Here is a 12,697-nt window from a genome sequence, read left to right as displayed (position 1 = left end):
ATGAACTGGAACTCCACTCAGAAATTTGTCCTATTTTATCTACAAACTTGATGAAACTTAGATCCTAACTGTATCTGAGCACAAGATTTCAAAAAACAAGATCTTGAGTGATCACATATGAAGCCTTTCCTGGGAAGTTTAGTTTACTGCCACGTTCAGAGTCCCTATTTAGAGAGATATTGAGACAAGCAGGCAGCAAAGTTGGAAGGAATATGGACTGTTATTTGACTGGTTAGAAAGTTCAACCTTAAAGAGCCTTAATTCCAGAAGAAATATGCTCAAATGGGATAGATCGATGATAAGTCAAAAGTTTCACTCTCTCTATGAACCTAAGAAGATCTAGAAACAAAATCTTGGACTGTATATGTTCTTCATTCTCTCTGCTGCATTCTTCCCGAGAAGGGTATACGCCTCTTCCCATGGAGTTAGCAATACAGGGGCTTTTCAAAGAGATGGAGGTTCATAGAAGTGAGGCCAGTAATCCTTTTGTATTATGGACAGAATCCATGCGTCATACCAGTGATCAGACCAAGTCTCTGAAACAAGGCTTAATCTGGCACCAATAGATGTTGGAAATAGGGGGTCTTAGCAGGTGGGAGTGTTACTCTGAACAGATGTTTGCTTCCCTTGAAGAGAGAGAGGTTCAAAAACTTGCTCCCTGTAAAGTGCAAATAAAAACCCCCAAAACAAATTAATAAATCACAGCCTGTCTGTCCCACATTTGAAGAATAGATAAAAGGAATGCTGGATGTAAAATGCAATGAATGTATTTGATGATAAAACTATTCACTTACTATAATTTCTAGCTGCAAGTATCGATTGCTATTATATTTCTTCACTGTATGCATTATGGAATCCCTGGACTGATCAGGCTTAATCTGTAAAAGAAAATGATTCAACTGTTGCCAAGAACGTTATAGATAATATAAATCACACAAACCAGTCAGGCTACCAGTTCTTGTTAGCACATACTAAAAACATTTTTAAAAAAAAATATTAATAATATTATTGAATTTTATATAAAACTATATATGCACCTGTGGTTTCCATATATATTAGTCGTGATTGACATAAGTGTAAACAAGTGGTATGTGAAATCATCAATATATGCTCTCAAGAGACCTGCCTGCCATTTGTGCCAGAGGTTGCCATGTTGATTCATCAAATGGCCATTATTATGCATGATATATGTTGGATGAAGAAATCCATATGCACAATGACGTTTGACCATCTTTAAAAGTGATTTTTATCTTTCTTATATTGAACACAGACAATATCACATTTTGAACTGAATTTTAAAAAATGCAAAGCAAAATGTATAAATAGATCTAAAATAAAATTTAAAATATTACTATTTTGTATTGCTAAAACATATATCAAAAACAAATTTGGGAACAAACATGAAATAAAATGTCTGTGACATGTTTTGGTTCCCCATTCCTGTAAAATAGTTCACAAAATTTTATCCAGTATAGGAGAACTATAGTCTAAAAGTGTCCATAAATAGTATATGGATAAGCTATATATAATATGATTGTAGGGATTGAGTCAAGGCTGGCACTAACATATATTCAACATGTTTTTATAATTTTAGCAGTGAAGATAGTGCGAAAATCTAACAAAGGGATTCATTTTTGTTGTGAAAGATGCATATGGTAGTAGAAAAAAATTATGATTATCTGCAACCATAAGATAAGAGTCTCCAAAATAAAACTTGTCATTTGTAACAGTTTATGTCAAGTAAAATGAATACCTGGTAGCCAGAGTTTATCAGAGTTTTACTATATATGCCAAGAGGAATGCTAGGAAAACCTTTGGTGAACAGAGCTGAAAGGAACACCAAACACAATTCAGATATTATTAAACAATACTCCCTTTTAGTCTCTGCCCATTTCAAATAAGTTTCTTGGACTTACCCCCATACAAATGCAACCACTTTTAGAAATTGAAAAATGTATAAGTTATTAAATTCCATTCCTTGATAATTATCAAATATGCTTGAGACAGGGTAAAATCTAACTTAAAAATGTGCACAAAAGTCGTTTCCATGAGTTACAACACCATTTAGACTGTTTTTTTAAAACAAAATAAGATTTAATTTTTAAAGTGCATTTTAAGAAAAAAATAATTATTTTTTCTTCAACTCTAAAATCAAAATACTAAATATTAAAAACTTGTGATAATTGCGTTAGCAATGGAGATTTGACATTTTAAAAATATTAACTGTCAAAAAATGTCTATTTTTTACAAATTGTGTCGAGTGAAATCCATTGTGTACATGAATGCACCTGTTAACCCATCTTGCCATCTATTTTCTTGTCTTACTAGTAAAAACTAGAACTGGACTAGTAAACTTGTGTGGTTAGTGAGCAGAACTCACAAGATAACATTCACTACTGTGATATAAGTCAGTATCTTGCGAGCAGCCAATTTACACAATAAAGTAGGTATCAACAACCCAGTTTTGATATGTGACATAGCTTATTTCCCATATGCACTTGACATACATGTTCGGTAAAGATGGCGTAATTTTAGCACATGCAAAAACATTATGTAGTGTTCAAAATCCTGCAAAAGAGGTCACAGTGACCCTTTTTTAAAGTGAAATGTATCTATTCGAATATACATTCTAAGTGCAATAATACTTTTTATTGCAATAGTTGACGAGGTAATGGAATATAAGCAAAGCAGTAATTGTCACCACTTCTTTTGTACTAATAGTAGGTCATAATGATTAAGTGCTGGTGAGTGACACATATCCATCCCATCCAAAGTTACACAAAAAAAGAGTACGTTTAATAGAAGATATGTAAAGGTCTAAAAGCTGTGGCTCTAACAGCTAGGAAAGATGCAATTTTATAGTAATTCTGTTACAAATCCCGAAAAATGCATTATAGATCATTATATAATACTCCTGTACTGTACAAATATATAAATAACAAAAATGAACTCAAGTTTGTGTGTGATTTTGACTTTTTAACATAGCTTTAACAATTGTTCTGTAATATCGCTCTGATGTCTGCAGTGTGGCAGTTTATAGTGATGTCTAGTACTGAGGCATCATGCCACAGACATGTAGTATGATGTCCCACCCAGTCACATTATCCTGACACCAAGCAGATCAGTCCTAACACTAACCTCTTAGTGCTGAGCGCCAGCGGTTTTTAGTACCATTTTTACAAGTCTTTGGTATGACTTGGCGGGGGATGAAACCCACAACCTCCTGAATCCGAGGCGGATGCTCTAACCACAAGGCGACAAGGGCGGTCGATCTCAAGTTTGTGATTTCTCTGTAAGATAAGATATTTTAATATACAAGATATCCAATGACTGTTCCCTTCTATTTAGTCACTATTTCATCACAGGAATCCGGGCAACTCACCACACCTGAGATGCATGTGTACTGCAAAATATAAAATTTCCAAACCAAATAAATAATTATTCAACTCCTTAATAATACTATGTTAAAAAGTCAAAATCACACACAAACTTAAGTTCATTTTTGTTATTTATATATTTGTACAGTACAGGAGTATTATCAGCTTCCTTTACTTAGGAAGTTAGTCTAATTACTCTCCCCTACAAAAGAAAATAACTTTTTGGATACTGATGGATGATTTGTGAATATAATGTCACCTGTTCATTAAAATGTGTAATTTTACAAATCTTTCGTTCAGTATACCATTTATACACTTACTGGTATTTGGTGATAGCGAAATTCAAAATGCCCATTGAACATACATGGATTTACAAGTTGTGAAACATAGGATTTGATCAAGAAATAGTCTGGACACAAAGGACCCTTCCACTGATGTTAGCTCAACAGATGAGAGAAGTACCATTAAGTGTCTAAAATGTACTGCGTTATGTTCTGGACAGATCTGTCTGCAGAGAATTCCTTGATTTTATGAATAGGCGACATCACAACCACATATCATCCATCAGTATCAACATAGGTTTGGGCGTCTGATTTATCGGACTATTGAAAACTTTGCTCTTGAATAGTTTATACCAGCAGAGATTATAACTACCCACTATATTTCTTTCTTTCATTATCAGCAGATCCAATGGCCTCAGGTATCTTGTTATAATGAAGAAAAAAAATATTGTTAAAAATAACTGAATATATGTAATATTGATATATATGTGGATTACAAGTGTTGTACTGATATAGTCGTACACATTCATCTAATTTAACGGAGAAAAATCATCTCTGTTATATGTGTGTTAGGGGTAGTACAATAAATCTCCCCTACTCTGTAAAGGTAAACAAAAAATAAATCAAATAAATCAAGTAAACACAGTGCTTTCACTAGTTCCAATATTTATCAATTCAAAGTGAAAATCTTGCCTTTATAATTGTCATCACTATGTTAGGATGTGTACCAATTTCAAAGTTGTGGGTAATCAGATAATCATGATAAGGCTGAAATTTAGTCATCAAACGATCACACCATGTTGATTTCATTGAGGTACTGAGAGAAAAAACTAAATTTTCTTTCTGTTCCAATTATATCACACTGACCAATCTCACAATTTATTAACCAAAGATAAATAGATTAGTTCATTTGTACATGAATGATATGCAAATACTACTAACACTATATTTCATTTATTTATTTTAATGATGGGGACTACTATCTAATGTTATTATCACCTCAGACCTTTCACAAACCCATTTAAGATACTGATCAACGACAGATCATGTAACTTAATACGGTTAACTTGTCTCATTATACAACACTCATATCAAATAACAGACATTAAGTTTAGAATCATAAAGTTCATAAAATTTTGGCATAATATCTGCTCATTCAGGATTGCTTTTATTTCATAACACGGGGCCCCGAGTCGCCGAGTGGTCTAAAGCGCTCTCCGTTTTGGAACACTGCCATATCAACTCTGTCTGCGTGGGTTCAATTCTAGGATTCGGCTAATGTGGGTATGCGAGAAAGCTTGAAAGTAGCTTCTGGTGGGTCGGTGGTTCTTTCTGGGGTTTTCACGGGTTCTTCCTCTATCATTAATACTGGCCGCATGTAAAGCCTCTCGTGTGCTAAAAAATGGCGTTAAACCATACAACAACAATTTCATAACACTACATATCAAATCACTTGCAACTGAAAATGCAGTGAGCCCACTTTCTTGCACTTGCACTGCTAGTATAGCCTTGCGCACATACATGATGATTGCTTGAGTTCAACAGACCTGACAGAGCTAACATGGCATTAACCCGAAGTACCAGTCAAAAATACAGTACCCTTTATGCGAAAATGGTGAACCTACTATTTTGGATCACTGTCCAATTAAAGGTCGATTAATCATAAAACTGGCAGACCAAATGTGCTAAGATTTACACAAATTTAATAATTAATCTATATCGATTAAGATCATAAACCTTAGCCCAGACTTTCGATTTAAGTTGGTATAATGGTGTTACTGAAGTCAGTAGTTTTACACACAATCCCACTTTCAAATCTTTTATAACACAGGAAACAGATGCAACCATTCTCCAATTAAATGACATGTGACAATAATGCAAGATGTTACATAACATGATGACATTCTATGGACAGCTACCATCATGTTATAGTGGGGTTTCCTGTATCTTTCCTATTATTCAGTTTAAATGAACAAAATGAGACAGCCATTCCTTTCTAAAATCAACTATTTGAATGAAGAAGTAAAGAATATAGAACTAAATCCAACATTAATATGTAACTTGGGATTCCACAATTTCAGTCCTTTAAATAAAATGTCTATACTAGAGTAAAGAGAACGTATATTTTGTTACTAATTTTTCAGTTTATTTCTATATCTACATAAGTATTTATCAAGATAACGTAGATAGCTGACCCATTACATAATACATGTAACACAGAGAAAACATACCGTATTTCATGTTATTTTTCATACCCTTTAATTTTTCGTAAACCATCAAGCCATAACATAATAATCAATTAATTCTATCATATTTTTTTCGTACACAAAATTTAATATTGTTTCTGTCATCCTATTATTTTTCGTACATTAAGCGATCTACTGTGAAGATTTACTTTTGTCAAAGTGATAAAAAAGTACGGCCCTTTAAATTGTATAGCCAAGAATAAGAGATAAATCATTATTTTAGCTGCATTTTTTATTTATCTATTATTTGTATTTCATTTTGTTAAAATTGAAGACACGTTCCCATTTCAAACGGATTCAAAAATATACCAAAGCTTGATTTAGGTACATCAAATGACCAGGGTTTTTGCTAAGCAAGTTATGAGTAGTGACTAAGTTTGGGCATGTTCTTAACTGAGGCAACAAATAGTAAAATGGGAGATTCATGCAATATAAAAATCGTCGTTTATAAACATGCATGTAGGTCATTGATAATTTATTTCTTTTATTATTGTATTTCACTACATATTTTTGTTTTTATTTGCATCATGTTTCAAACGGCATCAGACAAAATACTGACGTATCACTTAGATGCGCAAAACGACCAATGTATTCGTTGCAAAGTATATTTGATATAATCCCATATGAGAACTAGAAATAGTTGTTTCCTCAATGAAACATAAACCCGACTTATTTGTTATCTTCGCGAAAATGTGTATCCTAGAAATCTAATAATTAAATTTAAAAAAAGTAAATAAAGTCATATTCACCAATTATAAGTGTATGGAAAGCCCTTTGCTCAGCTTACTCGGAAAGGGCAGCTATTTTGCTAATTGAGAACCTATTTACATTCATTTTATTGCCCTTCTTCGCCTTTTGTATCGGCGAGAAAATATAATGATTGATATATTTGTTCTGTTGTTGTCATTGCAATATATACCGCTATTCATTAACAGCTGGATGACGTCGTTAATGAGCGCTCTTGGTTACCTCTGTGTAACAAGGATATGCGCGCATTTGAAAATCAGTTCAGAAGCCATTTCAGTTTATTTATCCAGTAAAAAATAATCTCTCAGTACAGGAATACATGAAGACCATGGACCATTGGGCAATTAATATTGTTGTTTCAATATATTAATGCAGCAAAAAAAAACCACTATAAAAACCAAGTTAGTTTTAATCATAAATGCAAAAGTCATAGACTCCGTGAGTTCCATATATATATATATATATATATATATATATATATATATATATATATATATATATATATATATATATATATATATATATATATATAGATATAGTTAATATCTTCAAAGATCTTGGTCTGTTCGTGGTTGGGCATGTCTTCATTATTAAGTTTCTTCAAACCCCTGCCAAAGGGAGAGACTTTTATCCCACCTCCACCTAAATGCACTGAACCACCAAACAAAAGGTAGACAATTGGACCTAGGCGGCCCAGAAAAGATAAAGGTGAAGTCCATCACCTCTGTTATTTCTGTTACCGAGATCTCCAATGTACAAGATTATGCTGAACTGCACAAATCAAATATTGATGCAGCAGATAATGCATTCATACGAAACTATACTATTGAAAACGTACCCATTGTTGCTGAAAAATTTACTGAGCCTGCAGTAGACAAGCTGGACTACAGCAAAGATATGAGGGATATAAGTCAGTTTCCTGGTACCGCAAAGTCAGCAGTAAGAGGAAAGTATAAGAAATGGGACATTAACGATAAAATAAGAATTGCTGAGGAGGCAAAACTATGTGGAATTAGGCCCATAGCTGCAAAGTACCACCTTACACCAAGTACTTTATCAAGCTGGATGAAAATGGATTTTTCGAACAATATTCAAAGGACAAAGTAAGCATCTATCCCAGGTGCCGGCCGACCCTTGGCGTATTCACACGAGAAGGAGCAGGAAATTGTATCATGGTTACTCTGTATGCGGGACCATCACGTGCCTGTAACAATCAAGATGTTACAAAATTATGCTACTGCAGTTATTCGGGAGGAAAATCTAAAGTTTCAGGGCTCAAGAGGACTGGTTGATGGTTTATTCAAGTGAAATGGACTTGCACTGACATGTAGAACTTTAATATCTCAAAACTACATCGATACCTAGAGGTAAAGATAAACTGCTTGACCAGATATATAAGAAGGCTGCGGGAGGATGAGTAATTTGAAGAACATTTAATTGCAAATATAGACGAAACGCCAGTATATTTCCACTTGGTTCCATGGAAGATAACTGATAAAGTCGGAATTAGAAAGGTGCGTATTAGAGGTACCAGCAGTGACAATCGCCATTTAACTTGTGTATTGACATGCCTGGCATCTGGTAACATGTTGCCACCCATGATAATCTTTTGGGGAAAAAGAAACTTAAAAAATCTAAAAATACCAAAGGGAGTTGTAATGAAAGTTCAACATAAAGCATGGATGGATGAACATCTACTGTTGGATTATATTGATAAAGTTTGGAAAGTACACACGAAGCGCGCACCTTCTCTCCTAGTGTTGGATTCATCCTGTGGCCATTTGACTGATGGAGTAAACGAATCCATGAAAAAATCCAGAACAACAATGACAGTAATCCCCGGTGGATGCACAGGTAAACTACAGCAACTCGATGTATATCTAAATAAGCCTTTCAAGGGACTGCTGCTGAAAAAATGGTAAACGTTCATGAAGGACCCGATTTTCAAAAATATTGCAACCAGGGAAGCTAGTGAGGAGGCAGCTGAAAAAAATTCCAGCTACTTCAAATCGTTTGATAATTGACTGGATTTTTTAAGCCAGTGAAGAATTAAAGAAGCAATATGACCAAAAGGACATGATAATCAGTAACTTCAAAGTTACTTTCCTTTAAAATGTAATAAATGGTAGAGAGGAAACTACATAAGGAATGACAATGCAGCTCCATTGGAAAGTCTTTCTAGTGATGAAGAATGTGAATGGTTTGAGGATGTTGAGATGGAAAACTTGTAAAACTCTTGAAAATTATGAATGTTTTATTGCGTCATGTTTTTGCATTTGTTTTGTGCATTCGTCCAACGTTAGATCACAAATTATATATTTGAAAATAATATGTTGTGTTTATAATACAAAATTATTTTATATACATGTTGTTTTGGTATTCTCTCTCTCTCTCTCTTAAATTCATTTGCCATTATTTTTCAACTGGCTTCATAACAAATATCAGTATATTAATATTGTTCTTGAGCTAATGGGCTTGTCGTACATATGTTCAGTACCCCATGGGCAGCCTCGTTTCCATACATAGAGCCTCCTTGATTTGATATGTAGAGGTGAAATTGGTTTTCAATCCAGTATTTACTGGATAAGAAAAAGCAACAGGTCAAGCACATTTAATTAGCATGTATATTACTTCTGCATAGTCATGTGGCACAGTGACAATGGATCTCATAATTACAAACAAAACGATTTATTTATTCAGGTTTTAATTGGCAATGGAATATAATAATGCCCTTGTAGTGTTTACATAAGGAATAACAACTGACAGGTAACTAAATAATAAATACTATTCTCTCTCTCTCTCTCTCTCTCTCTCTCTCTCTCTCTCTCTCTCTCTCTCTCATAACAACGACCAGATATTTTGATTTGAGAGCAGAATGAGACCGGATTTGTACACAAGTTTTGTATGTTAGGTTGTCTAGTGTCGCATGTTCCACAGGCCTTGTCCGGGTATGATTTTTCGTACACAGTCATTACCACAAAATGATAATTATTTATTTTACATACAATTGTTCGTACACTAAAATTAATAATTATTTTTTCGTATACGAAAAATAACACGAAATACGGATTGTATATATAACAAATAACGATTCATATCATTATTATTAGTACAGTTTCCATATCTATACCTTGAATTGAAGCTGTGATGCAGTCTTGTCTGTAATCAGTCTGTAAAGTGCATGACCATTTTCATCTGCTGTAATCATTGCTTTAACTGAATTGATCTCCACTTCCAGTTTGATATTGGCTGCTGGATCACCGGCAAGATGGAAAACATCAGTCTGTTTAGAATAGAAGGAAATCTTAAGCTAGTCAGAATGATTTACCAAAAGGATGCTTCTATTAACTAACCTCCAACAGCACACAAAAAAAGAGGCCAAAATGGACCTGATATTACTCCCCTGGCCTGCATAACCCAACAAATGGCCATTTTACTAAGAAGGATAATGTTGCATTACAAGAACACAACTTATGTAAATGATTTCCCAAACTTTATATCATATCATGTTTAATTATTTATTTATATGCTCTCATAAAAGTATTCCAAAGATAGAAACATAATTGCACTCTTGCACGTAATCAAACTCAAACAAGATATGTACAGTTATATGAACAGACAAAGCTATAAGTTGTGGACAAGAGAGTTACATGTCTTTCGCACAAGCTAAAATTATAATCTGCAGATAGTTTTTGTTTGTTTTAAGTCTACATTTTTTTTAACTTACGGCTGTTAAATCTGGACGTGTTTCTGGAGAAAAACATATTGGGTTTATTTTGCTTTATTAAAAACTAACAGTACAAATATAAATTTCCAATAATTTGCATAAGGACATTGAATATATGAAATGCCATAAAATAATTTACAAAACATGTAATATGATCTAATGACAAACATTTCAGGCACTTTAATACTGTCAAAACTATCAATCCATTCTACCAAACGTATAAAATGTTCTTCTAAATATGTAAGGGTTTTAAACAGGCTAAATATTTAGAAATAATTATCTGCAAATAAATTTATAAACTTAGACATTTGTTTTTCAAGAAATCGTTTCTTATAGAGCAAAGTCAATATCAGAAATATCACAATAACTTACAAACAATTATCTATAACTCTCTAAAGAAATGATGTTCCTTAATTATGGCATCGTACATGGTCTATGCTTACATGCAATTTTCTCATGAATGCAATCCAATGTTTTTGTAATTACAATCTCTTCATCCACTCAGAATGTACATTATAATAGTCTCCAGAGACTGTAGCTGACAGTTTGGTTTTACAAACTCACCTTAAAGACAATTATTTAAGGCTAAAAATAAAAAAAGATTTGCTTCTGATTCCTGGAAAAGACAATATTTGCCTGTCAACACTGCATGTTTTCCAACTACAAGAAAAACAAACTTAAAATTAAATCCTGATTTTCTAAATTTTGTGACCAATCTGGATTTCCTTTCATTCGTAGGTAGCAGTACTAGACACCATGCTCATTTAGATGCTTACTATCTCTTCCATTATATTTCAGCACATCCTGGACACAGGCAATAAAGAAACATTTAATACTGGCTACCTTTGTGTGATCTTGTATTAAGGTCTGCTCTACAGTTCCATTATTTGCACAAAGTTAATATAACTTTTAATTCCTTCAATTTTAGTGAATGACTGATGGATGCAATTTGGGTAATATAGTATACAGCTTGACCATACTTTAGAGGTGCATCTATGTAAAGACCTCTAGCTCTGCTTGGTCATTTTCACTCCTTAGACTTTTGAGGTAACTTGGAAGGTAAACTAGACAGTAACTTTTTAAATTTGTTCTTAACATTTTTTATTTTATCATTCAGTTATTGTATATTCAGAAGTAAATTTTATCTACTCTGGTACAATTCATTTTCCCTATTTTAATAACTCGTAAAATTAATTACTTTTGACTTGATCAAGTTAATTTATGGGGCACATGGGAGCAGTCAATTGTATCAGATATCTTACTTAGGCATTGTATTATTAACCTAATACCACATATAAAGCAATTTAAATCACATTGAATGAAAATAGACTACAGATATGGCAACATTCTATAAACCGTTTCTCCTACAAACGCACACAACTTCACTTTAAACATGTCTGTCTTTCAAAAGAAATTAATAACTGAAGAGCAAAACCTATCTGCAATCAGGCCAAAACTTACAGCAAATTATAGGAGACAAATGCAAATTCTTTAATTATCCTGAGAATGCGCATCTAGATATCAAATATCTTCATGTTACTGATGGACAAGGTCTTTTTCAATGGAATAGAATTAAGTCATGCAAGTATGGTTCACTTTTAGTAAATCAAGGTGATGGGGAGGATGCAAAAAAAATCTTATTTTACAATCGACTGACCCAGTTGTTCTAAGCATGATACTGCAAGCGTAGATAGTTTTTTCTTCTAATTGTTCTCTTCAGATTAATATAAATGTCTTTGTTCCAGTGTGCAATGCTCCACCTACCCATATCATTTGACATCATTACTGTGGAACACCACATTAGAACTCAACATTATCTTGTCATTTTTATTTAAAAACATGGAATGTATCCCTTAAGCTCCCGTATATTCAGTGGTTAATATAATCAGCAAACAGCTCTAGACTTTGTTTCTGAAGAAAATCTTGCATTTATATCCCTGCATTTTGAAATTTTATATAAAATGAAATGGAAATTATGGAAATAAGGAGGGTCAAATACAATGCTGTCTGGCATTTCTGCACACCTAATGTTTCCGTATCCAATGTTGAAGCAAAACGCATACCTAATTGGACTGATTGACGAAAATCGAATACTGCAGTGATTACCATTTGAAACGAGGAAATTATTACCAGACTATTCTGTTCAAAATAATATTATTCTGGGACACACATTATACCACCCCCGTGTTTTCATGAATCACAATATGTCAGCCAATGCTGCGCACAGCTTTGAAAACATTGTTTATCCATCGGGCTATAGAAATAAAATACTCTACTTTGGACTGTTTCTGTCAGCAGTTTAGTTGAGTAATTAGGTCA

General features: G+C 33.4%; 1 protein-coding gene across 1 annotated transcript in view; it reads right to left on the bottom strand.

Annotated features, from left to right (window-relative positions):
* Window positions 1–12,697, bottom strand: part of LOC149773176 (complement C3-like) — a 519,398-nt gene that overhangs the window by 322,835 nt on the left and 183,866 nt on the right. Inside the window, exons 10-11 of the mRNA XM_089946681.1 lie at window positions 9,782–9,934; window positions 795–878 (exon numbers count right to left, since the gene is read on the bottom strand). Of these exons, the coding sequence (XP_089802807.1) occupies window positions 795–878; window positions 9,782–9,934 (237 nt within the window). The remainder of the gene's footprint in view (window positions 1–794; window positions 879–9,781; window positions 9,935–12,697) is intronic.

Source organism: Sinohyriopsis cumingii, unplaced genomic scaffold, assembly GCF_028554795.1.
Source record: "Sinohyriopsis cumingii isolate HCF-2022 unplaced genomic scaffold, ASM2855479v2 utg000837l, whole genome shotgun sequence".
In the NCBI taxonomy this organism is placed as follows: Eukaryota; Metazoa; Mollusca; class Bivalvia; order Unionida; family Unionidae; genus Sinohyriopsis; species Sinohyriopsis cumingii.
Note: the sequence above shows the minus strand (reverse complement) of the source record. Positions and strands in the feature narration are given on the sequence as shown.